Consider the following 24,473-nt stretch of genomic DNA (forward strand, 5'->3'; position numbering starts at 1 on the left):
CTTCTACATCTTCCTGTGTGAATTTTAGGTCAATCTCCATACAGCTGATATGTTCAAGGGATTCTACTTTACAGACAATGATCATGACACCTGGGTCAACTCAAGGCTCTCCCCAGAGTTTTGAGTATGAGGGGACAAGTAAATTTGAATGATGGTCTAAACAATACCCTGGGGACAATGGATGATTCTAATTGTTACAACAATAATTTGTTTTGTACAAGAGGCAGATGACTTAATAAAAATGTAATATTTAATTTCAATATAAAATGCAAGTGCTTTCTTCACTTTATTAGTGCTATGAGTTTGATGTTGTTTAAACTCTTGAAAACATACACTCTGGTGCCAGTTTATTAGGTACACCTAGCTAAAACTAATGCTGTCTAAAAGTTTTTGTTTATACAATGGTGTGGTCATTTTGGTGGATATAGTTTGTGGAGCTGCTGAATACTGAATTATAATGAGGTGTTTCTAATATTTAGTATAGCCATAAATCATTAAACTAAAGACTCCTAAATTTCATGTACTTCTTTTTAGACATCAATATTTACACTACAGTCTACTCCAAGTCATCACTGCGATTTGTACCTGGTGCTGGCACAGGAGCCCGTGGTCTTCTGGCGTGTGCTCCGCCGAAAGCTGGGGAGCTCTGCTGGAGGAGACTCGCTGCGCTTCTTAGTGGATTTCCTCAAACCTAAGGTGAAAAAAAAAAAAAAGATATATAACCCACCTGTGGACTAGGCACTAAAACAAATTCTTTTCAATTATTAAACACAATAGCATACTTTTAAGTATCTTATAGAAAACATCTCTCCATATCATGATTATTGCTCAAAAGGTCTGTCAAAAATCTTGGTCAATATAGCTGTTAGAGCAAAGATTGATGCTGAGTGTTACTTTTCAATACAGTAAAGGCTCTAGTGTTGCCTGTTTAAAGCCCTGTACCACTGACCAGATGGGTATTAATAGTAACCCAACCATGGCCCTATGACAGGACAACCTTCATGCTAGATCTGTGACTCATAATTCACTAGTACAAAAATAAACATTCAAAAAGCTAAGACCAAATGAATTAAAGATATAAGAACTATTTTTCCTTTTGACATTTTCTAATATTTAGGCTGCAGTAACATTACTAATTCAACATGATCAAAATGGTAATGGAAAGCCATACAGAATCGAATAAACGAGTTAACTGCATTATATATGCTTACTCACCATTACAGCTGAAAGTGTGTGTTAAAAGATATTAGAGGCTGACAGAGAAAGATATTGAAAGAGAGAGCGAGAGAGAGATGAAGTTCTTTCCTCTTGACAGAAGCAGCATATGAGTTTTTCCCTGCCCTCAAACATACCCCTGGTCAGCTGTGGGCCAACACACTAAGCCAACTTAGGAGGGGTCTGTCCATTTGGGCCTAGGGCCCATGGCACAGAGCCCACCTAGTTCCTATCCTTTCACCTACCTAGAACAGCCTGACCCCACACTCACCTGAACTTCACCATGAACACCAAACTTCTACTGTAATATCTCTGTATTTAGCCTACTGCCCTGCAATTACCCCTCTTCTCATTAGGGATGGATATTAAACCTCAATACTTCTGTAAATACTGACTAAATGGTAGCTGTAGCATAGCACACTGCCAATTGTCAGGTAACTAAAGTTAGTCGTTATTGCCTTATTTAAATCAATGTTTAGTTGATTGTTTACTGTACTTTATTTAGGCTTATTTTGAGTTATTGTACGGCAGCTTGTGTTACAAAATGTAATACTGATGCATTAAGTTTGACTTATTCTGTCAAATACAGTTTTTTGCAGTCCATAGAAAAGTGTGTTTTTACTGAGCAAAGTATGGTATCTTTGGTATTGTTACAAGAGCCTGACCAATACATCGGTATGGCCGATATTTCTGATCGATTTTAGCTTATGATATATATTGGCGTTTATGTCTGCAGATATGTAACAAGAAATTGCAGTCCACAAATGCCAAAGATATATTAATATGGTAATTTAGAGACATTGTTGCCATTACATAGTTTGCCCACCAGAGAGCACTGACAAAAATGTACGGTCTCTTTCAAAAATGACCATGTGTTAATGAAAAAAAAAAAAAAAGAAGAAAAGCCTGTATCGAACTGGATGTAAATGGTACCAAGCCTCAGCTTTCATACTGCTGCAGTTGTTGAAATTTCCAACAATACCCGCCCAAGTTCACACAGCCATTAAAAATGTAATGCAATGCTAATCTGACAATCTAGCTACTAGTATAATCCCAAAACACCAGAATACATTTTGAGGAATAATGCTACCTCAATACCCCATGACAGGATCAATAGAATGCTGATATCATATTAGAGAGTTATTTGTTCACGGTATTCATGAGTGCAGTCGTTGGACTAATAGTCAAGTCACACGACTATATAAATACCACCATAAAGGACTATTTTACTAAATTAGTCTTTCTGAATTTGATTCTTAGGATCGTCTAACATACCTGCAAACTCATACATTTGCTCCACACTAACAATTGAGCAACCACCTTTATTTATGTATTTACCTATTCTCCAGTTTCAGGCTTCTGGTACCTAAGTCTGAAATCTGAGCCAGTTCACCAGCTCAGTGAAGCCCACAATCCCCACATGTGAACTAGATATGGTAGTCAAGAGACACACGCTTTATTGTATGCAGTGCACACAGATGTCTGGATAAAGACTTGACTACCTATGTACTATATAGTGCTCTATATTTACCATCCGTCATTTTATTTGTGTGTTAATGTACCCACTATATAGTGCCCTCAAAAATTTCACAAAGGAACGAAAAAAGTTGTGTCCATGGCATGTTCACTACGTTCTGCTAACAATCCCACAACGCAATGCATCGCATTTTGTTTAATGCGAAAATTACCACTGTGTGACTCTACACTACTCACTGATGATACAAAATGATGATGATTGCTAAGTGTTCAAAAATCCTAATTCACTACTGAGTAAACTATTCAGTGTCGATTATATAGGGTTCTTTATCAGAAGTTTAGCATTTTTCTTTATGTGTGCTTTAATGTGTCTCAATTGGGCAGTGGTTAAGAGTGAGGTTTTATAACTGATGCTGTAATGCTGCTTGGCTCACAGGTCCTGTGACATTTAAAGCCAGAGGTGTCATCTCCATCCAAACACACAAGAATACTGTACTGTCTACAAGCCAATCATAACCCTGTTTAAACCCCTAAATATTTCATATAATTACAAACCCATTAAAAGCAAACCTTTGAGATACTTTCCTCACCATACTGATCCATTCCTATACACTACAAGAGGGATATATGAACTCAAATATGAAACTATCAAATATTTCTGAAATAGTACAAAAACGTTCTCTTAAAGATTCAAAAGGAGAGATGTTTCGGCTCAGACAGCCAATTAGAATGAATGTTTCTATTATGAATAGAAAGGATCCATACACTAATAATGTGACTCACTTGCTAGTTTAGCTTGTAATCCTGATGGCCCAGGTTTGGAGGTCTCAGTTTTGGAGGATCCGGGCAAGGACAGTTTAGGTTTTGGCAGGTTGACTTTGGGGTTGAAGCGTGCTGCCCACTCAAATTTTGAAGAGCTGGCAGTTTTGGCCTGCTCCTTATCACGGGTACTACGGCGTGGGGAGGGGCTTGAGGCTGAGCGAGAGCGTCGTGCCTTGGTCTGATCTTTTCCCTGTTTGACTCGGGCACCCTGCGTGGTGGCGCTGTTGGTGCCTGTGGTGGAGGAAGAGGAAGAGGTGGAGGCAGAGGAGGACGAGTCTGTCACGTTGCTACACCCAGCTTTGGCTGAGGCGGCCGATTTAGACGCCAGCTTGGTGGGTTTTGCAGTTCTGCCCTCGGTACGATTGGGGAGGGACCCAGCGGTGCTACTTAGACCGGGGAGAGAGTCTGCTTTCTTCCGTTTCTGGATTGGTGAGGCCCCAGCGGCCCCGCTCTTCTTGCTCTGACCTCGACCTGACGATGCAGGTGGTTCTGAAGCAAGTGATCTCTTCTTGGACTTAGCTGGGCCTTTCTTGGTCTCTGAGGTATTGTCTCTGGGTGGTGGGAGCGATTTAGGCTTCTTGGCAGGGGTCGGTCCGAAGGTACTAATTTGGTCAGGAGCTTCACTTCTCTTCAGCCCTCGGGTGCCTTCACTCTTTGACTGGTTGCCTGGTCGCTCTTGTTCAGATGTCCCTGCAGCCTCTGGTTCGTCTTGCAACACAAATGAAGCCACGGACAGAGTAAGACCGCTTCTGCCAGGGAGCAAGAGGGACAACAAAACAACATCTCAGAAAACTCCTCAAACTGTGAAAAGTGATGAATTACAATGCCACATTCATTGTACTCATTCAGATTTAGAACAAAATCCAAAAGTACAAACCCACACACGCACACACATATATACATAATAAGCACCAAGTAGAGAGGAGGGGTACCTTCTTGAGCTGTGCCCTCTGGACTGGCCAGTGGCTGAGCTGGCTGTGGCTTTGGAAGCCTTTGAATTAGGTCTTCTACTTTCAGGAGGGGAATTTGCTTTATGTTTTACCTGCTCTGACTGCAACCTGTAAGGTTGGAAATTAAAGAGCAAGTGACAGTGTGGGTTTCTGTAATTAAGCCACATAAAAGAGAGACTTGATCAATCCCCAAATAATTTTGGCTGACTGCATCTGCATATCCTCTGATCATTAACACCTCTGGAGTAACAAGAAAAACAGCTAAAACAGAGTTAATCACCATTTGACTATGATAAAAGAAGACAAGATAAGCTTCCCCTTTGATCAAAGAGGCCAATGTAACCATTCTGCATTAAGTTAAAATTCCAACTACAGACAAATACCATGTTAATTGAGTAAAATTCCCCCTCTACTAAACATCCCTCATTGCTCTCTTCAAGAAAACCCCAACTAATGTTCCCTACAAACCATGATTACTGCCTTTTACTTGGGACTGAGATTTTAACTAAAACTGGACGGTAAGCGAACATGTAGACTCACCTTCCCGCGACTGTGTGGTCTTGTGGCTGGGCCGCAGCAGTGTTCCTCTGTGAACGGCGCAGTGACCCCCCTGGATTGGAATTAGGCCGGTTGGACATTGGCACCTCTCTCCTGAAGGGACATACCCTTTCTAGACACTACCATTCACTGCAATAAAAACAAACCAACCACATAAGAATACTGACAAAATACAATGATGAGCCTTATATCTGTGCTGTCCTACAACCACTAGGTTGTCCATGGTTTAAAATAAGTTGCTGTGCTGTAGGTGACAGCTGATAGAGCTTTTGCACCATCAAGCTCACCTCTCTAACCCATTTGAGATGATCAGGGGCATGATTCTCATATATTTTCCTACGTTTGTACATGGATACAAACTCCCACCACAAAACAACTGACCAATCCTATTACTGACACTACCAGTCGTGTAGGGGCAGTAACAGGCTGCCAGAAAGATCATGAGCAAGGAACCAACTCACAGTTAATACAATCAAAAACTGTGGGATTATAAACTATATGTACAGTCAATTTCTATACATCAAAAATATTTCATTAAGTCAGTTATATGCTTCCTTCTAACTAGCAAGATCTACACAGCTCAGTTTATTCCCAGCACCCTCTCACTTTCTCTAGTCTGTAAGCAATCTCCCAATAATGGCCACAACAAAACTGATACTTATGTGAATAAATGACCATTAATCATTAACTCAGTATGTATCAAATTATAATAAAATAGTTTTAAGAGACAGCACTTCATACAGATGTTCATACAACAATTTTGGCACCCTGTATCATGAGTAGAGATTGGCCTATACTGTAAAGCTATCACCAAGTATCCTACTAACCCCAAGTATACTTGACTTGTTTTTTTTTTGTTTTTTGTTTTTTAAGACATTTATACTTTTAACCATTTGACAGGAAGGACAACTGGCATTCATTCATCCAATAATAATAATAACAATAATAACAACAATAATCAGTTTACAATATTAATACAACTTTACAATATTAATACAACAACCCAAGACTCTTCTGAGTAATAATAAGCAAGGTCACAGACAAATCAAAATAAATCTACCATTGGGCAGAGTGCAAGTCAAACAAACCACATAAAAAGTTAATTATTTTAAAGTGTCAAACTCTTTTTAAATATATCAACTACTGTTGATAATCTTTAAAAAGGCCAGAACATTCATTAACATTTTGATACTTGACCAACATAGCTTGTTGTTGGGGTAGATTGTAGTAGCCTAATCATTTTTGTCAGGATGTGAAAGAAAATGTCTTTTACAAATGAGGCTGAACAAGTATAATTTATCTGTAATTCTCATGAGTCAATGACATGAGAGTACACACACACACACACACACACAGCAGGATGATTTTATCAGCTGATACACAAAGTCTAATGAATCACAACCTAAATACTTTTGGCCATCTAAAAAATAAAGATTACTAATTTACCAATTTAGTTAAGAGTTTAAATCATGTTATCATTTCTCATAAAAATACGCCACAGTTGGCAAGCTCACAGGGCCATTTTAGGCCTGCACTGACAGTGCATCCTCGTCTTTGTTTATTCGTCCATTCTGACAACTGGTGCACCACACTCGCGTATGATGTGATTAGTTGGGCACATCAAATGATCGGCAGCTTGAAACACTCGCCGGTACAAAGTTTCTATTACTACACCACTAAACAAGCCCGACAGAGCCCAATTTTTATAGCCATGATTTACAGAGGCCTATATTTCTGACGTAGTTCTCTACCACCACCGACTAGCATGCTTAGCCACTCATATCCTAGCCTAGTCCCCATATATTTTGACAGTAGCTTAGTCGCATACGTATCCACACAAAAAACTCCCACATCCCAAAAGCGAAGCTTGTAACCGCTGGGTATTAAATATGATGACGAGAAAACGTTAAAAGGCTAGTAATCACATACCAGAGACTGGTTGGTTAAAGTTACGTTGGCTAACGTAGCAGTGGTTACATGGAAATGCGTAGTTGGCGTACCGGTGTGTCAACCTATTTAGCTCCCTAACTAAACGCACTGCCAAATTCGAACAGCTACCTTGTTTGCACCTTGTTGTTGTATGAAACGGCGAAATTATAACGGAATGGCCAAGACGAGTTCCTTAGGTGGAAAATAACGATTAAGTTCACCTGAGATTAGCTACACATCGAAAATGGCAGCATCGGCTGGACCGTCTTCCGAAAGCGGTTTAATGTAATATAGCTAGCAAGCTATCAGTAAACCAACGCAAGCTAACTTGGTATTCTTACTGCCATGACACACTGGTCTGTGTCTGGCTGACGATCAAGTTTAAAGAAAAAATATACATGTCTCGCATGCAAGTTAGCTCACCTTCTATACTGTTTGATGGGATGATCAAAATAACAACTGTCAAGACGACAGGTAACCAGGCAGATCCGGTATCATTCTCTTAGCAACTGTCAATGCGAGTGTTGAGTACACAAGTATAGCTAACTAACGTTAGCTAGCTATGAGGATCACTAATGTTTTCTAAGCTTAAGGCCAATGCCTGCCTCTCACTACAGCACTGGCTAGCGTTTTAGCTAATGTTAGCCAGGCAGAAAAACACGTTGACTACTAACTAGCAACGTGTCAACAAAGTACATACTTCCTATTTAGATAGTTTGGTCAGAAGGGGCCAATAACGCCAAGCACCATATTTAGCTAAGCATCTTGGCCAGAATGACAAGTATCGAGGCTAATTATTAGCAAGCTAATGCTAGCTTAGCCAAAGAAGATAGCGAATGTTTCCTCAATGACCGTTGACTCGCAAACACTAACCTGACTAAAATTAACACTTTACCATTAGCTAGACACGCTATTGATACTGGTTGGTACTAGTTAAACTAGCTGTCCCGTTGATAATAAACCACTGACCTTATCAATACCGAATTAGCTACTGCAGAGCAGTCACGGAGCTGACGTTAAGCGTTGTCAAATCAAACAAGAGCGTTATAGCTATTACCAGCTAACCTTGGCATGCAAGCTAATTAATATTAGCAAGCCTTGTTGTCGCTGGCTAACGCTTTGCCAGCTCGACAGGATGGTGATGGGGTTTATTTGACAAACAACAGCTTCGTTACAACTCACGAATTCAGTCTTTTGGGAACAATTTTGTCAAGTTTTGTTGAAATTTACCAGTTGTTTAGCTAGCAGTTAGCACGTTAACGCTAGCTAGCAAAAAGAAATGGCCTCGGATACCTTTTAGACACACAAAAAAACAGGAAAGCAGGAACGGGATTCGAGATATTTTCGCAACACTCAATCATAATTCCTCCGATGTATTTCGATATTGAATCGTCTCGCAGGTCCAAGAGACTGTTGGCTGAGATGTCACTGAAAATTTCTACCTTTTGTATAATGTTGTTACCTATTTGTTCCAGTGTTGTAGTTGTAATAGACAGTGCACCAGCTCCTCTTTTCTCTCTCTACCCCTGCTACTTTCACATCAGCTGAGGGGCCTACAACTGCAATATACATCCGCGTGATTCATCCGCTCAGGGACTAGTTACTTCTGATTTTAGCTTTCGGCATCTGCTTGTTTTTAGCCAACGATGCCTCCGCGAGCACTGTCTGTATTGCTCTGTAAATATATAGCTATAACTATGACGTCTTCAGCCAAAAATATGGAGCTATATTTGTCGGTTTTCAAAGATAATCACTGCAACACTGAAGTCACTGGTAACATTAGCTTGTCACAAACATGAAGTATCAATCCGCTGGGTCGTGACCCCCCCCCCCCCTTTTTAATACACATACATAAAACTGTTATCTCTATATATTTATTTTATGCCCTGAAATACCCTTTGTCATCACCTCCCGTCAGTGTAACATAACATCCATCAAACTGTTTCCTCTGCCTTTGAGTAAATATTGTTATTTCAATTGCTTTTCAGTTGTCATGGTTACAATTCTGCGTCCAAAAATGGCGTCCTTGCTCGGGGAGCATCTATTTGAAATTAGGGGTCAGAGTCCACCTCCTGCAAAAGATTTTATCCAACTTGTTGTTACCAAAAATGAGGTCGAGTATTTGTATTGCGTTTCTATTTATGAAGCAGAGTCTCGAAGTGTTGATAAAACCACTGTGCACGTGTAACTGAAGTTAGCTTAATTTCCCCCAACAAAGTTAGTTAGGGTTAGGGTTAGCTAGCTACGTTAGCTAGCTTTAAATAATACTTTGCTGGGCTAATGTTACACACTTTGTAGGCTACTTTCTGGTTGAAAGACTTCCGTAATATCCAGTATAATTTTGACATCTAAAGTTGAAATGAGTGATAAGGTAAAGAATAAATAGATGGCAAATATATACAGTGACCTATAGGAGTTGTAAAAAAAAAAAAAAAAAAATAGGAATGTATAACAAATGTTGCAGTAGTTTAAAATCATCATGCCTCAGGTCATTTATTATTCTACACTCTGCCCTTCTTCTAACTTTAGGTAATATGGATATCATGGACGATTTCTGTGCGAACTGAATGCCGAGGCGCTGCACCCAACCAGCTGAAGACATCACATCCCGATTTCCTAGATCACAAAATGTTACAGCGTAAGGTTTCTTTATCAGACTAGAAACCTAGTCACTGCCTAGTAGCCTTACATTATGTCAGTGACACTGAAAACCTTTTTCACTTGTTCTTATTTTTGTTTGGCATTAGTTACAGTACTTTGTCAAATGATAGATTTCTATTAAAGCAAATGCTGAGCCCAAACAGAGAACGCTTAGTTAGGTTTTCAAGAATTTGACATCCAGGCTGTGCTGTATTCCTCATCTGTAGAACAAGTTGGTGCGGTTTTTGGCCAGAGGATCCTGGAATACACTATATCACTTTGTCAAGGAAAGTTTGATTTCCTGGAGCGCTTACCTGATGACATAATGCTCAGAATCCTGTCCTACCTAAAGCTGAAAGATACAACACTGCTTGCACAGACTTCACATAGATTTAGAAAGGTGAGAGCCTCAAGTTTACAACAGTACAGTATTGTCATTAGATGACCAAGAAATGGTGTGTTAGTTTCTATTTTGCTCTCTCTCTGGCATGTAAGTTTGTGTTCATATGTATTTGTACACTGATAACCACACCTGTAAATCTGCATTGTGTTTTGTTGTCTTGTGCTCTGATTGGACTGTACCAGCTCTGCAATTCTGAGAAGTTTTGGGAGCAGACTGTGAAGAATCACTGTGCTGAGTTTACTAGTGACATGGAAGGCATAGGAAATTTCATAGGCTGGAGGAACACCTTTTTTACCTTTTTCCACACCAGTGGCAGTAAGGAGCAGCAGTGAAGCAACTGAAAAGTTGTATTACCATTCTCAAACAACAGCAATACAAATGTGATCACAATGGATGGGTAGCCAGTATTCATTTTGCACTTTGTGAAACAAAAGCCAGTGTTTTCAGTGAGGTTTAGTGAGTGTTTTTAAGTTTTAAATTTAGAGTTCAGATATGTGATCTACAAAAAAATGTATATTCCATTGGTTTAAAAGTGCCAAATATTCTTCAAAACAAATCAGTATTTTTATGTGTTGCTACTTTCTTGTTACACTTTGGATGGCAACAATTACCACCAGTATTCAATAGACAGATACCATTACTTGCAAGTTATGTATGTTGCAAAGAGTTTACATTGTGTAATATTGCTAGTAAATTAAATTAGCATACTGTATAATACAGCATTTTGTGTCCCATCATGTAATTATAAACTGTTAAAACATGATCTAAAAAGAAAAAAAAAATACTTGAGCAACTCGAGTCCTGCTGACATCATATCGAGGTAAATGGTCAATTTCAACATGCACTTCCTGTTTACATTTGCCAGTGAACTGTTCTTGCGCCATCTGCTGAAGGCCCTCAGCACTCAGTGCTGTCTCTGCCTACATCCAACCCGGATTTGTATATGGTCTGTGTGCTGTGTTCACTCGTGCAGCCAGCAGAGGGAGCAACATGGCAATGAAAACTAGATGATGGGAGGAGGAGGCTCAAGCAAATAAACCCTTGGGTAACGTGTGCAAAACAAGTGTTATAATTCTGGTTACCATATCCAGGCCTAAAGAGTACAACACACGTATTCTGGATTGAAACCTTGTACAAATACGTTTGTAAGGGCATCTGCCACACCGGACCTACCTCACCTGAAACCTGTACAAGCAAGCTACAGTAACGTAAGACAAAGGTATGCACTGTTTTTTTCTGTTTCTAACAGGTACCTTAGTGGCTCAGAGACAACATATGGTACAACAAGCGTTAACAAAACAGCTACATACTAAAGTACTGTCCTTGTTTCTTATTGTCACAAAAGGATGACAAAATATAAGTCATTCTATTGTCCTGTGTTAAGAGATGAGAAGAATGTATCGTTTAACACAATAAACAATAAAACTCCCCTCAGTATTAAATATTCATCTGCCAAAATGATAGCTGGGTGTTGGAATGATCTCACATGACCGCATCCAGCCCTGACTGGTAGGTACTATGGCCTATTATTAGCCTCTGAACACTGGATACCGCCTTCCCAGCTGTCTGGTCTAGGAGGAAAAATATTCATTACGTAACAATAAAGGATCTGTCTCCCGACCCACTTCCTGAATACCACAGCAGCAACTAGGCCCCAAACTGAGGCAGAGCGGAAGCCTCATTTATTTGTTTGCCGGAGCAGTGTAAAGCGGTGCCGGTTGTTTTCTGCTTATCCTTTGCCTCCACACATTCACCACGCCACCCCTCCTTCTCAGCTCTTCTTTGTGGGTCAGTGATGCAGCACAAGTGACGCAGCAATGGCAGCAGCCTCCAGAAGGCAACTATACACAGCAGGAACAGGGAACCTCTGCCAGAACCATAGTCCACAGGCAACATCCAGACATCAGTGAAGAGGGAAGATGGTAAAGGCCTAATCTAGGCCAAAGGGAGAACCGGAGCTGGGTAGTCACTCTTCTTTCCTCCTCCTAAACAAACACCAGAGAGGCTTCCACAGCGACAGACAGGCCCAGCAAGACCTTCCGCACAGAAACATTTTGGTAGGCAAGTATGAATGCTTGTTAAGGCAGCAACATAAGTGCTACCAGGGATGAGTATCTTTGTATGCTAAGAGTGTGAATGCTTTGAGGATGAGGCCTACTCAGCCTTGTACTGTGGTCTGCCTCCCTGCTGATCAGCGTCTCTACAGGCCGCAGCTGAGCTTACTGAGCATCAGAGGCCTGTAAACTTTGTCCTGTGGTTTTGAACACATCCTAGCTGTGTGGATGACAAGGTGCTGCTTACAAAATACTTCATATGATCCACTATACAGAGTAATATGTAAGCGCTTTAAATACGGGCAGTGGATTTTTTCCATTTGCAGTTTTAATTCCAATTTTACTTGAGATCTATTTTGAATGTGAATTTATAAAAAGGAACAGTTTCCCAATTCTTTAATTAACATAAATGATGGTTCCCAACCCTGTACACTGCAAAGCAAGTTTGCCCGTTTATGGAAAATATTAAGGATGGCCTCAGCAATGAAAAATGGTACAGTGGTTGAAATGGTCCACTATGGTACAATGTTTTGGAGTTAAAAATGATTAAAAAGCTTTTATTTTATTGGCTTACCACAGATGCATCTCAGCATACATGCATTAATAAAGATACGCAGTACATACTGTACATACCCATTAGTGATTGTTTTATGTTAGAAGGACTAAAAGAAGACTGAGATGGACTGAATTGCACAAAGAAACAATGGTTTAGAATTATTAGTCTGCACTCCATCAAAACCAGCATTCACGTCAAGTCATTAAAGTTACTGAGGAAGACTTGAGGAAGGACACAAACTAAAAATGCTCCAAAGATAAATGTTCTCTTTCAATGTCACGGATCTGCCTGGTCTGGATCTTAGATGCTGGTTCAGATAAAAACCCAAATATACTGCAGTCAACAAAAAACCTTGACCTCCTCTTTAAACATAATGGCAATATTTTCTTATTAGTTAATTCGGGAATGCACTGAAGGGTGCATGCATAATGATATGGCACATGCTACTTTGCCTTTTGAAATAAACAGTACATAAAAATAAAATGGCTTTGGAACTGGTTTAAAGTGGGTCTCGGCAAGCATGAGGAGAAGACCTACAGTCATATGACTACACTCAGCTGTGTAAATAAAAGAGCGGCTTCCGTCCTCAGAGGCTAGTGAGAGGCTCACAGTGCCATGTCGGGTTCAGCTTCCTCCCCTCCCCCTCGTCTGCAGTGCTGACGCATCTGCTGCTTTTGCATCAATCAGCAGCCTCTATATAGGTATACTGAGAGTCCCCGCTGATAGCAGGACTCTCTTTTTCCCTCAGCCTGGCACTTAGTTTGCACTCTCACTGCAATTGTGAGAAAAAGCATCGATAAACATCTGTCCTGTGACTGCTGTGACACACAATTGGACAGTAGTCATTGCCATCTTCTCTCAGGTTCTGCATTACCTAACCACAGTGACTGTGTAAGCACGGATGCTGCACGCTTTGGTGTAATATATTGCTGCACAGACAGAGTCTGTGTGCACAAGCATGAAACAGATGGCTTAGCCTTATGCATTCAAGGTGCATGTTGTTTCTATTAGGGCTACCGATAATTTTGTTTCTTGCAAAAGATATTTTTCCTTTTGGTCAACATCGATGCATCGGGATCTCGCTAGTGTGGTGCTGGGGAGATTTAATACAGCATTTGTTGTACGCCTCACTCTACGCTGCTACCAGCAATGCAGCTGAGCGCTTTCTCTGGCTGTAGCATCGTGTACAGAGCTGGTGTGTGATGTAGCACCCAGCATCTCTCCGCTCTCTCTACAGCCCTCTGCCATGCTTAATAAAAGTTGCCGTTTCCTGCTCAGTGGCTCCAGAACGAACGCTTCAGTTGCCCAGCTAGCACAGAGACAGACCCATACTCCGGTTTAGCTACGTGCTGTATAGACTGAGTTATTTCTATAGCTGTAGCAGGACAGAAGAGGGACAGTTAGAGGAAGGCAGGGCAGATCTAGCCCAGGACCTGGGCTGCATGGATAGAGGCAAAGGACGTTGGAGCTGGAGTCATCTGCACACAGAGAGGGAGGGAGAGGAAGAAAGACGTCAGAAAAAGCTCTGCTTCTGACACCACCACTGTTCGGCGACCATCATAGAAAAAAACTACTTTCGCCTTGCTCTCACAAAACTGTTTTTCCAGGTATAGTTGGTCATATTGAGGGCTGTAGAAAAAGGATACTGCATGACACTGTTTCCTGTTCGCCCTGCATCATTTTCTCTCATTTACTAAGGTATGTTTTGCATGGTTTCCCTCAATTTATAACCTGTTTTTTGCGGAAGTACGCAGAGGTGCGTGAAGTGGCTTTTGCTTTGACATTTCGCTCTTTGTTTGACAAGACTGTCTATATGCTATACTGTCATTTGTTGGTTTGTGGTTTGGTATGTGGGGATTTTTATTTTACAGGTAGAGACGTAAAAAATAATATCACATGAGCTTTGAAGGTAAAGTAAGGTTGGGTGTGGCAAAATCATAAGCACTGATGACAAATTCAAAATTTCCGCTCAGCATGTGGTGGCAATAAACCACAACAATTGGCATAAATTGTCAAAAATGAAAGTGGTAAAGTAAAATAGCAACCCAGAAGAAAATATGAAACCGTTTCTGAGAACAGCACACACTGAGAAATTAGTATAAAAGCAGTGGCACATCACTTGCTGTTATCAGATGAGAAAGTCCTTTGGGTAGCGTTTCTGCTGCAGACAAAGACACGCACATACACAAAGTATATTCAAGCAGAGACAAAGGCAAACCTCGATTGCTCTATAGACTGCTGTGTGTTGCAGGTTCTCAGAGAGGGCAGGATGTTTGTGGGAGAGAGGGGACCGAATACAGTCACTTGCCATCCAGCTGAATCCCAATAAGTGCTGCGCCATAGCATGTTGCCATGACAACGGAGGCCTGTCTGAGAAGGATGGTAGGAGGCTGGTTGTGTTTTCAGCAGTCTGAGAGGCTTTAAAGAACGGCGGCCATATTGTATTTGTTGCACGAACAGAAAATTGGACATGAGTGAAAAAAACAAACATAAAATGACATCACTGATCAATTACCTAAACCTCTTTGGAGTAAACAAAAAAAATTGTGTAAAAGTATTACCTTCAAAATAAAACAATTTCAACTAATTTCCAAATGTTGCGTAATGCCCAAGACAAAAATAAGCAAAACAAAATTAGATATCAAATTGAACTGCCTGTTAATTTAATATAACTTGAGACCGTCTTTACAGTATAATTACCTCGGGGATCAATAAAGTATTTCTGATTCTAATAATTTGCATAGACTAAATCTCATATGGATCGCGAGAAATTCAGCTCTTCTTCTCCTGTTTTCCACTAAGTAAGCAGGCAGAACAAAGAACAAGTTTACAACAGAGAGACACTAAATATAGTTGCGTTGCCTCCAGAGTAGCAGTTAGCCAAAGCATCTCCGGAGGAAAGAAAATCATGCTCTCATGCTAGATTGTCACTATATGACTTTCGCTGCAGCCATAAATGAAGATGAAAAAATAATAATAATGTGAGATACTAACTTCTCTCTGAGCTTAAGTTGGATATTTAAATAATTTTGATGCAGGTGTGATGATTCATCACTAAGCTGAGTGTGTCTTAGCAGGTACAGTCAGCATGCTACATGAGACATGCTAAATGACTCAGTATTGACTCAAACCTCACTGACTCTGATATGAGTAAGCCACAATTAGAACACCATGCTGGGTGATACATCCTCTTTCAAAGTGAGAATGAATGAACTTTAACTTCCTCTAAGAGTTCATTTTAGTTTACTGTCAAAATCAAACTAATCCACAAATGCTGCTTTGTCAATATACAAAATGGCATTCCCTGTCTGACCAGAAATCAGTTTTGCTTGTATAAACAGTGCAGCAGTGTGTGCCTGTGTGTAACAACCGGAAGACTAAGATGTGTGTCCTTAAGATATAATATTAGAATATTATTAGTAAGTCAGCTACTTTGAATAAACTAAAGAATGTTTATGATTCTACTTTTCATAGCAGTGATTATTGTACTTCCGTGCTACATTACATTACATCAGTGGCTCTTCCTGTTTGCCATTTTCTTCATGAGGCGTTAATTAACTGTTCCCTGTAGTTAGCGCTGACAAAACTGTATGTGAGACAAGTGAAAGGATGCCTCCACTGCCAACTGACAGACAACTGAAGAGGGGAGCATATGAGTCATCAGTGTGTAACTGTCTGCATGTCATTTTCACATTAGCCTATCCTTGAGGAGAAGACTGACATGACAACTGAACCAAACCTAGTGCAGAGCTGTGGTAGCACACTGAATGGATTACCACCAAAATTGAATCACAAGTAATAATGACCAAAAAATCTATGTCACAGTATATTTTACCAGGTGCAGGCCACAATACTGCTGTTGTTTTTAGAAAGATGAGAGTCTTCTCATGACTTTGTTCTGGTATTAGTGCATAACCAACTTGGGCTGTTAATGACAAGAATATTCCATTTATGAAAAACTTAATCCGCAGAGAAAACCAGCAATGGAACAGAAAGGAAATTATTGGGCAGAAAAAAAGTAGTCGCATATAAGTAATTAAGAACGTCATACATTAGGTGACTATATCCAAGACTTTTTAAATCACAACCTTCAAAGTACAGTTTGAGGTCAGTGGCAACATTTTTGACATATATTTAGTCATGTCCTTTGACTAAAAATTCTTGCAGTATTTCTAAGTAGCTGCATGTACACTCTCACCTGGGTGTTTTCTAGCGCAACCTGTCGGCCACTCAAAGGCATGTTGACAGTAGTATCAACTTTATCTGTGAGGTCTCCCCTACAGTAATACAATGAGACAGGGTTTTAAACATATCTTATTTAGCCTTTAGAAGAGATTAAAGGTCTCTTCTACATGAGAGAAACAAGAATAAGAAAAATAAAACAAAAGAACGGAACAGACTTAAGATAGTAGCGGCATAATCTTGAATCAGTTCAATAAAAGCGTCCACAATATACAATAGATTATCTTTGGATGGTCCTATAGTTTGTCTTAAACTCAGTATGCGACCCATTCATTGAGGTTTAAACTTAATGCAAGGATTTTTTTTTTTAATGAAACAGGATGGAGATTATGATGACTTGAGCCACCAGAACTGTTGAAAAGACTGTTGGCACTGGAGCTCATATGTCAGGACATTACTGCCATCTAGTGTTAAAACACTAGAAGAGCTAGAATATTTTCAAACGCAAAATGTACACACATCTTTTGGATCTCTTTTTAACAATATCAAACAGTCAGATCCACCATTTTGTAATAATCTGATGTAATTATTTCTTCTCTTCTTTTTTTAGATGACTGTGGTGTCCCCATGTACTCAGAACCTGATGGATAGTGCTCACCCTCACACCGTGCTTAGCAAGCTTAATGAGCAGCGCTCACAAGGCCTCTTCTGTGATGTTACCATTGTGGTGGAGGATGTTAAGTTTCAGGCCCACAAGAACATCCTGGCAGCCTGCAGCGGGTACTTCAGGAATGCTCTGACAACTCCTGAGACATGGAGCTCTAGCCAAGTGCTGGAGCTGATGGACCTGAAGTCTGAGGTGTTCGCCAGTATCCTCAACTTTATCTACTGCTCAAAGGTGACATCACCTGCTGCGGAGGACACAGGGGGGCTAGTGGCAGCTGGAAAAAGACTTGGAATTCCTTTTTTAGAGAAGCTTGCAGAACAAGAGAGGCAGGACGAATGTGTTAAATCCACAGACTCCAGCACAGCCCCAGTGTCTAAAAAAACAAAGAAGGAAGCTCCCAGGCCTGAGGAGATAGACATTGCCAGAGGGCCCCGCATTACCAATGCCTTCTCTATCACTGAAGTATGTCCTGGGAACAATATTTTCACCCCTCTTGTTCAAACCAATGGGGAGAGGCAGTCACCTGATCTGGGACAGCTCCCAGCAAGTTGCCCTACAACCTCCTGCCTCAGTGGGAACAATGAGACAACTCAAGCCCTCTCAGAGCACTCATATGCAGTAAGCAAATCTACTGAAGGCAAAGATAGCAGTCAGTGGGACAACAAGAATATCTGTAAGCCAGCAATATCACAGCCAAAGCAACTCATTTACAGGAACACAGGCCCGCTTAAAAAGCGCCACAGGCTGAGAGGCACTTTGGGTAGAAGTATACTTCCAACACCAGCTGAACCACAAACAGATAAACCAAATACAATAACCACCACATTAGCTGATGGTGTTTCTCCAGCACCTGTTGCAGTCATGACACCACCTCCGCTTTTTTCAGAGGCAGAAACAGAAAAAAGCATAGACCCAGGGCTACCTATAACCACTGACAATGTTCAAATGGAGTTAGGTCCACCAACCCTTTCCCCTCACACAGAGGACAGCATTTCAATCTACGGATGTGAGCACTGTCCAGAGATATTCACAAATAAAGCTCTTCTTGCCATTCACTCAGAGGTACATAAAAAGCGTTTTGTCAGTCATTTGTTTTGCAAGTTCTGTCACAGAAAGTTCATACACCTCAAACGGCTGCGCAACCACGAACAGGTCTGTCCCAAAGCTGTAAGAGACCCACCTAAACTAGATGCTACTGACATACCAACCAAACAGGTGGACCTCCATTCTGATGACACGACAAACATGGAGAGCATCGTGACACCACTTCCTTCTGCGGACCTCTCCACCCCTTACACCCCAGAGCTCCTTCAAGTGGACCAATCAGAGCCTCCACAGGATGAGAAGGCAGTGAGGCCAGGTGGCAGCCAGAGGAGATACAACTGCAGTGTGTGTAAACGGGTCTATGCCACCCTATCCAGTCTGAAGCGGCATGAGAATGTACATTCCTGGCAGAGGGCCTATCCCTGTCATTATTGTAATAAAGTGTTTGCCTTGGCAGAGTACCGTACTAAGCATGAAATCTGGCACACAGGCGAACGCCGCTATCAGTGTATTTTCTGCCTGGAGACATTCATGACATATTATATCTTAAAGAACCATCAGAAGTCTTTTCACGGCATTGATCCTAGTCTTGCTGTTAAGAAAAAATCAGCCAACGGTGGGCTGAAAGCCAGTGTTTATCCAATCAAACTCTACAGGCTTCTCCCTATGAAGTTTAGAAAGAGACAATACAAGACATACAGTCAGACATATTCAGAGAGCGTTGAAAGAGGTGACGAAGCCCCACTAGAAAGCAACTCTCTTATCCCTCCTTTTGAAGAAAACAGTCTGATCAGCCACCCTGACACTGTTTCATTCCCTCTGACATTCATGGCAACAACAAAGATGGTGGCACCTGTCATGCCTCGCGTCAGCTTCGGCAAGCCATGTGACCAAGATATTGACCAAAGTCTTAACAGTGAATTGGAAATTCAGAGAAGCAAAAGAAAAGAGGCTGAGAATAGAGATTCACCCTTCATTAACTACAACAGTACCTTCTCTTTGCAACCCGATGCAGAGTCTCCTGCAGTGGGTTACAAAGACGATCCTCCTGTACTAAGTCACTCAGAGCACATCAGTCATAAAGTGCCATTCTTAAACTCTTTGAACGCTGTTAAAAAGTTAGGTGAGCTTTCAGCTTCTGCAAAAAGAGTTGAGGATATGACCAAGGAGATACTTCAATCGAGCACCGAGAATCTAGTGCGTGATAAGGCAGCGGGGGCAAAGACAGAAACATATATTGCCAAACCTGCATGCCCGGGTCCATCTGTGGATGGTGCTGCCATGCCGCTCTGTCAAATAACAGTGAAAATAGGCAATGAAGCCATCATCCGCCGCAGAATCAAAGGATCTAAGCTCTTCCCCAGAAAGAAAAGGAGAATCAGAGAACTGAGTAAGGAGGAGAGCCCGAGTCAGTGCCCTCCAACAAGGAAAAACTCAGAGAGCCCCAGACTCCGCCTCAGACCAGAAGTCGCTTCCGCCGCAGAGCCGGAGACATACGATGATCCCAATGACTGTGACACAGCTGATATGCTTTGGCGTCCCTACTATTCTTACAAAGCTAAAAAGAAAAGGAAGAAGTTGAGATTCAAGCACAGAAAAGCTTTGTTTCAACATTATCCTGAAACATCTGTAGATAGAACTGCTGCCAGTGAGGCCCAACTTGATAAAAGTAGTTGGCTGGCAGAAGAAAGCATATCAGGTGGGAGTGGAGAGGTGAAACGCAGTCTTAGCAGGAACTCCAGCCCGAGGGCCACCTACAACTGTGACATCTGTGACAGCTCTTTTATCACAGAGACTGGTCTGAGAGCCCATGTTATTGGTTCCCACCCATGTTTCTGCCGGACCTGTGGTAAACAAGGTCCCCCTGGTGAGGTACCTGCTGGTGGTGATTACATCTGCAACAGCTGTATGGAAAATGGCTCCTGCTTTGATAATACACCCCGGAGCCCCAACACAGAGAAGAAGTATCGCTGCTCCTTCTGTCCCCAGCGTTTTCTCTACCTTGCCACTAAGAGAAGCCATGAGAAAAAACACCAGGAGACAAATGAGGAGGGATATAATTATGACAACTTCACACCATGTTCTAAATACTCAGCACACATGAGTGAAGACAATAAACAAGACACCATCAAAACAGAAGACGGTGACAATCAAGGGGGCACTGACATAAAAATTGAAAGGATGGAAGGAGGACATTTTTCCACTGATAAAATTAAGCCTGAAGTCGAGGATACAACTGACTTTATGTCTTTGACTACCTATCAAGACATGTCATATTCCAGCATTAAAAGTCCATTATCACCCTGCATCGACCCATTGTTTTCACTGACACCCTTGAAGGTGAAACATAAAATGGCGAAAAAAAGGATCAATGCACAGCATTCTATGCATCTCATCCCCAAAAAGCAAGGCCGTGACAGAGACAGTGACAGCAACAAGGATATTTTGATGGGGCCAAGAACAAGCAGTCACAATGACCGTGAGAAGTCCTGTAAACTCTTTAGGAGAAATGACTCTGAAACTAAAAGTACCCACATTTCTATACACAAGCCAGAGAAATGGATGTGCAAAGAGGAGCCATTTTTTTAGAGATCTTTGAGGACTGTGGCCAACAACAGGCAAAAGAGAAAGTGAATGAAACTTGACTTCAAGCCACTGAAGCCATGTAAATGTTAGAATTGTAATGCAGCTGAGCTCAATAAAATGTTTTGAATGGACAACAGTAAACATGAGGATCTAATATAGCGGCTGTAATTTCTTCCCTCCTAAAACTCAACAACTGAGTGATTTTTCACCTTTGTAGAAGATATTTTTTGGATAATATAGGAACTTGTAACACAGACTGTACTTTGTCCATTGTCTATGCATATATGGCAGACATGACTGTAACCTTAAGAAATACATGAATGTTGGTAACGTTTCTTCAAACGGTGTGCAATATCAGAACATGGATAGGATGTGTTGGACAATTGAAAAGCTGCCTAGTGCGGTTACATCTTCACTTTTTTTTTTTAAAATATGTTTCAGTCGGGAACACGTCATAGATTTAACCATTTATTGCAACAAATGGAAATACAGTTATGCTTGGCGCTGATGGCTCCGCTCTTAAGATGCTCCCTGGATTAGCCGAGCAGCATGCTAAGCCAAAACAGGGAGCGCAATGCAAAAAAATCCCCATGGATATACCAGAGCGGGCCTAAGCAAGACATGAATACCATTTAACCTTTGAGCCATGTTAGGACTGAACTAGAAAGGTGGAGGCTGGGGTGGTGGAGGCAAAGCTTTGCCAGCAGCAGCGGTGAGTGTGGCAGCATTGTTGTAGCAGGTGTAGGGCCGCCTTGTTATGAGAATGGGCTGGGATTGGTGTGTGACTGATTAGAAGTGAATATTCAGTCAGCGGGGCGTACGACTTCTGTGTCCTGCATGAACTAACGTGATGCTTCATTTGGGTAAAACAATAAGAATTTTATGACTGTCACATTTCTGAATCTTCCGTTCAGTTAACTGGCCATGGTGAGTTGCACTTTATAGTTAGACTATGCTAATCTGTTGGCTAAATACTTTGATAATTAAATTTAAATTCTTAGCACCATTGATATAATTCTAATTTATAATTAACACATGGCACCATTGAGATTAAAGTTACTACTTTTGTGTGTTTATGTATAAAACATGTAAAACAATTTAAATAAATGTTGTTGATATTCTAAACTGTTACATCTTGTCCTCCTTTAGCCTAGTTAGAGATAGGTAAATGCTTGACTCTCATTTCACAGTATTCAGTGACCACTGACCAACACTTCATACTGACTGATAAGCACACTTACTGTTTCTCTGATACTGCTGCTAAGGGAATAGCTACAGAACCCCAAACATCATGCAGTTAGTGTGGAGATGTTTTAAGAGGGAAATTCATATTGGTAGAAAACCTGTTCCACAGCAAACAATTTCCTAAATATAAAGCCACATGGTGGTCATTTGCTCCTTCTGGACCTTCAGGGACCTGCAGCCCATCTGAGAAGTTCATTCCCTCATTCTTCCACACAAAATGCGTCTGTATTTAGAGTTGAGCCTCAAGACACAATTTCCAGATGTTTCTAAATTCCTTGCTTCTTTCTAAGACTGGTCTTATGATGTAACAGATGGTTCATTAGTTTTAGATATAAGGCAATGCTCAACACACCGATTATGCCAACATTTTTAACCTATCCCAATGTAATCTGCCATTTAATAAGGGCTGATTACCTATGAAAAACACTGATAGCAACAATTCATATGATGTTATTGATGACATTCCAGATTAAATGTGAGCAGCATTTTAATTTATTTTTCATTCATAATCTGTAAGCATAGCTAATGGCATCAGGAGCCATTGCACTTTGAGATAAGTGAAGTAAAATTACTTCAATGTACAGCTGAAAAGGGCACATGCTCCCTATGTTGTACAATAGCTACTATAATACTTTAATAAAATGTGAGATACAAATCCAAGATGGACTTGATATGATTATCATTAGTTCTATATATTCTTTAATGTTGTAAAACACTTCAGAAAAATATTCTTGTTCTAATTTAATACGGGATTGTAAATACAAAGATTTGCCTTATATGGCTGTAACTGAACGACTATATAAAAAAACCTGATCTGACGAAGACATAAAATATTTTACATTAATAGTGATTAGTACTTGATGTCAGAAAACTTTGATGGTAAATAGCAGAGAATTTTGTGACATACTGTGCAGTTTAAAGTGGTGACATGAGTTAATGATAAATGCATGCCAAATCAATAACAAGGTAAAACATCTAGATCAGATGTTATCAGTATAGGTGGCATGAAGTAGTGTGTGCTCCGTGTTAACAGGAGACTACATAGAAATTGGTTATAAAGTTATAATACATACCTGCCAGCCCTTTCAGGGTCCCTGCTACTATCAGCGATGAGGATCAGACCTGTGTTTTCACCCAACCAAAAGCAACATCACCTTGAAAGAGAGGAAGAGGAACACAGGATGTCTGTCACGTTTTCATCCAAAGGAGATATTCGAATGGGATTTTATAGATACAGATTAAAGAATGATCTTTATGAATCAAAAATCCTGGAATATTATATTTGGGAAAAATGTGCAAAATGTTCACAAGTGTTTATCGCTTACTCAGTTTGACTGATACTTAAGTATACAGTGTATTCAAATAAAATAAGCTTTCACACAATGATCTGAAAATCTGATAGTGTGTATCACCTTAGCTATTTTCCAATGAATTACACTGCTAAAAACCTGTGAAACAGGTAAGACACAACCACAATCATACATAATAATCTGTTCAATGAAAATGCCACTAAGAAAAAAACATTACAGGATGTCCTTTACACAAACATGTATGAAACTGCTGTCAAATAAGTTTCAACTTGTATTTGCAATGGATACATACTGACATCCTTTATTAGTAGCATGATGCCACAGCTATTCTTAAACTGTGGGTTTTTACTATATACAGTATTCTGAGAGGCACTTTTCTTATTCTTTGATTGAAATCAAAATTGGCTATACATTAGCCTGCTAACTTTTTGAAGAGTGCTAGACAAATAATACACTGGCTAGCTGTGATGTGTGAATTTGTATGTTTGCATACATTTTAACAGGGCCGCTCTCCATTTAGATATCATTTGTGTACATTTTCCCGATTAATTAATGATTTCGAGCTTTGTGAGGTTTCTTTAAGCAAGATTGTCCAACGTGGAAATGTTTTAATCAAATCTCGAATTTCACCAGTCCTAAAACTTTGTCTGAGATATTTGTTTTAGAGCAGCGGTAATTCATTCACACCCAGTGACAGATTTACATCTGCTTCACACAAGCATGTCATATAGCCTACGCACAGGGTTAACCCATAGTCTGACTGCGGGTTAACCTAAATCACTGGTATCCAAGATTAGCTAGCTAAGCTAGCTTCACAAGTCAAAGTATCAGTTTGC

At 40.5% G+C, this 24,473-nt stretch overlaps 2 protein-coding genes and 1 long non-coding RNA gene across 17 annotated transcripts in view; 2 read left to right on the forward strand and 1 right to left on the reverse strand.

Annotated features, from left to right (window-relative positions):
* Positions 1–24,473, reverse strand: part of trip12 (thyroid hormone receptor interactor 12) — a 43,908-nt gene that overhangs the window by 18,367 nt on the left and 1,068 nt on the right. For 2 of the 8 annotated variants that reach the window (XM_044204167.1, XM_044204165.1), the window contains exons 2-6: positions 23,401–23,481; positions 5,004–5,150; positions 4,446–4,571; positions 3,475–4,262; positions 586–691 (exon numbers count right to left, since the gene is read on the reverse strand). In XM_044204167.1, the coding sequence (XP_044060102.1) occupies positions 586–691; positions 3,475–4,262; positions 4,446–4,571; positions 5,004–5,101 (1,118 nt within the window). In that variant the 5' untranslated portion in view covers positions 5,102–5,150; positions 23,401–23,481. Of the gene's footprint in view, positions 1–585; positions 692–3,474; positions 4,263–4,445; positions 4,572–5,003; positions 5,151–7,171; positions 7,194–7,373; positions 7,627–7,919; positions 8,068–8,243; positions 8,386–8,412; positions 8,560–23,400; positions 23,482–24,473 lie in introns of those variants that run through there. The other 6 variants (XM_044204161.1, XM_044204166.1, XM_044204163.1 and 3 more) reach the window with 6 other exon arrangements.
* Positions 7,291–9,572, forward strand: LOC122879699. Its single transcript, XR_006378753.1, has 2 exons — positions 7,291–7,424; positions 9,480–9,572. It is a non-coding gene; the product is annotated as an uncharacterized LOC122879699 (long non-coding RNA).
* zbtb38 (zinc finger and BTB domain containing 38) lies at positions 10,334–22,207 on the forward strand. Of its 8 annotated transcripts, XM_044204172.1 has the most exons (4): positions 10,334–11,212; positions 11,769–12,050; positions 14,855–14,985; positions 17,396–22,207. In XM_044204172.1, exons 3-4 carry the CDS (start codon positions 14,956–14,958, stop codon positions 21,083–21,085), a joined length of 3,720 nt encoding a protein of 1,239 aa, XP_044060107.1. In that variant the 5' UTR covers positions 10,334–11,212; positions 11,769–12,050; positions 14,855–14,955; the 3' UTR covers positions 21,086–22,207. The 8 variants fall into 8 exon arrangements, with proteins under 8 accessions (XP_044060107.1, XP_044060108.1, XP_044060113.1 ...); XM_044204173.1 differs by lacking the exon at positions 11,769–12,050; XM_044204171.1 differs by lacking the exon at positions 10,334–11,212 and having other exon boundaries at positions 11,256–12,054.

Source organism: Siniperca chuatsi, linkage group LG7, assembly GCF_020085105.1.
Source record: "Siniperca chuatsi isolate FFG_IHB_CAS linkage group LG7, ASM2008510v1, whole genome shotgun sequence".
In the NCBI taxonomy this organism is placed as follows: domain Eukaryota; kingdom Metazoa; phylum Chordata; class Actinopteri; order Centrarchiformes; family Sinipercidae; genus Siniperca; species Siniperca chuatsi.

Bases quoted from the DNA above. Each gene is read 5' to 3' on its own strand.
- zbtb38 (XM_044204172.1), top strand. From the start codon at position 14,956: ATGACAACGGAGGCCTGTCTGAGAAGGATG. The intron at 14,986-17,395 runs GTAGGAGGCTGG...TTCTTTTTTTAG, and splicing joins AGGCCTGTCTGAGAAGGATG to ATGACTGTGGTGTCCCCATG.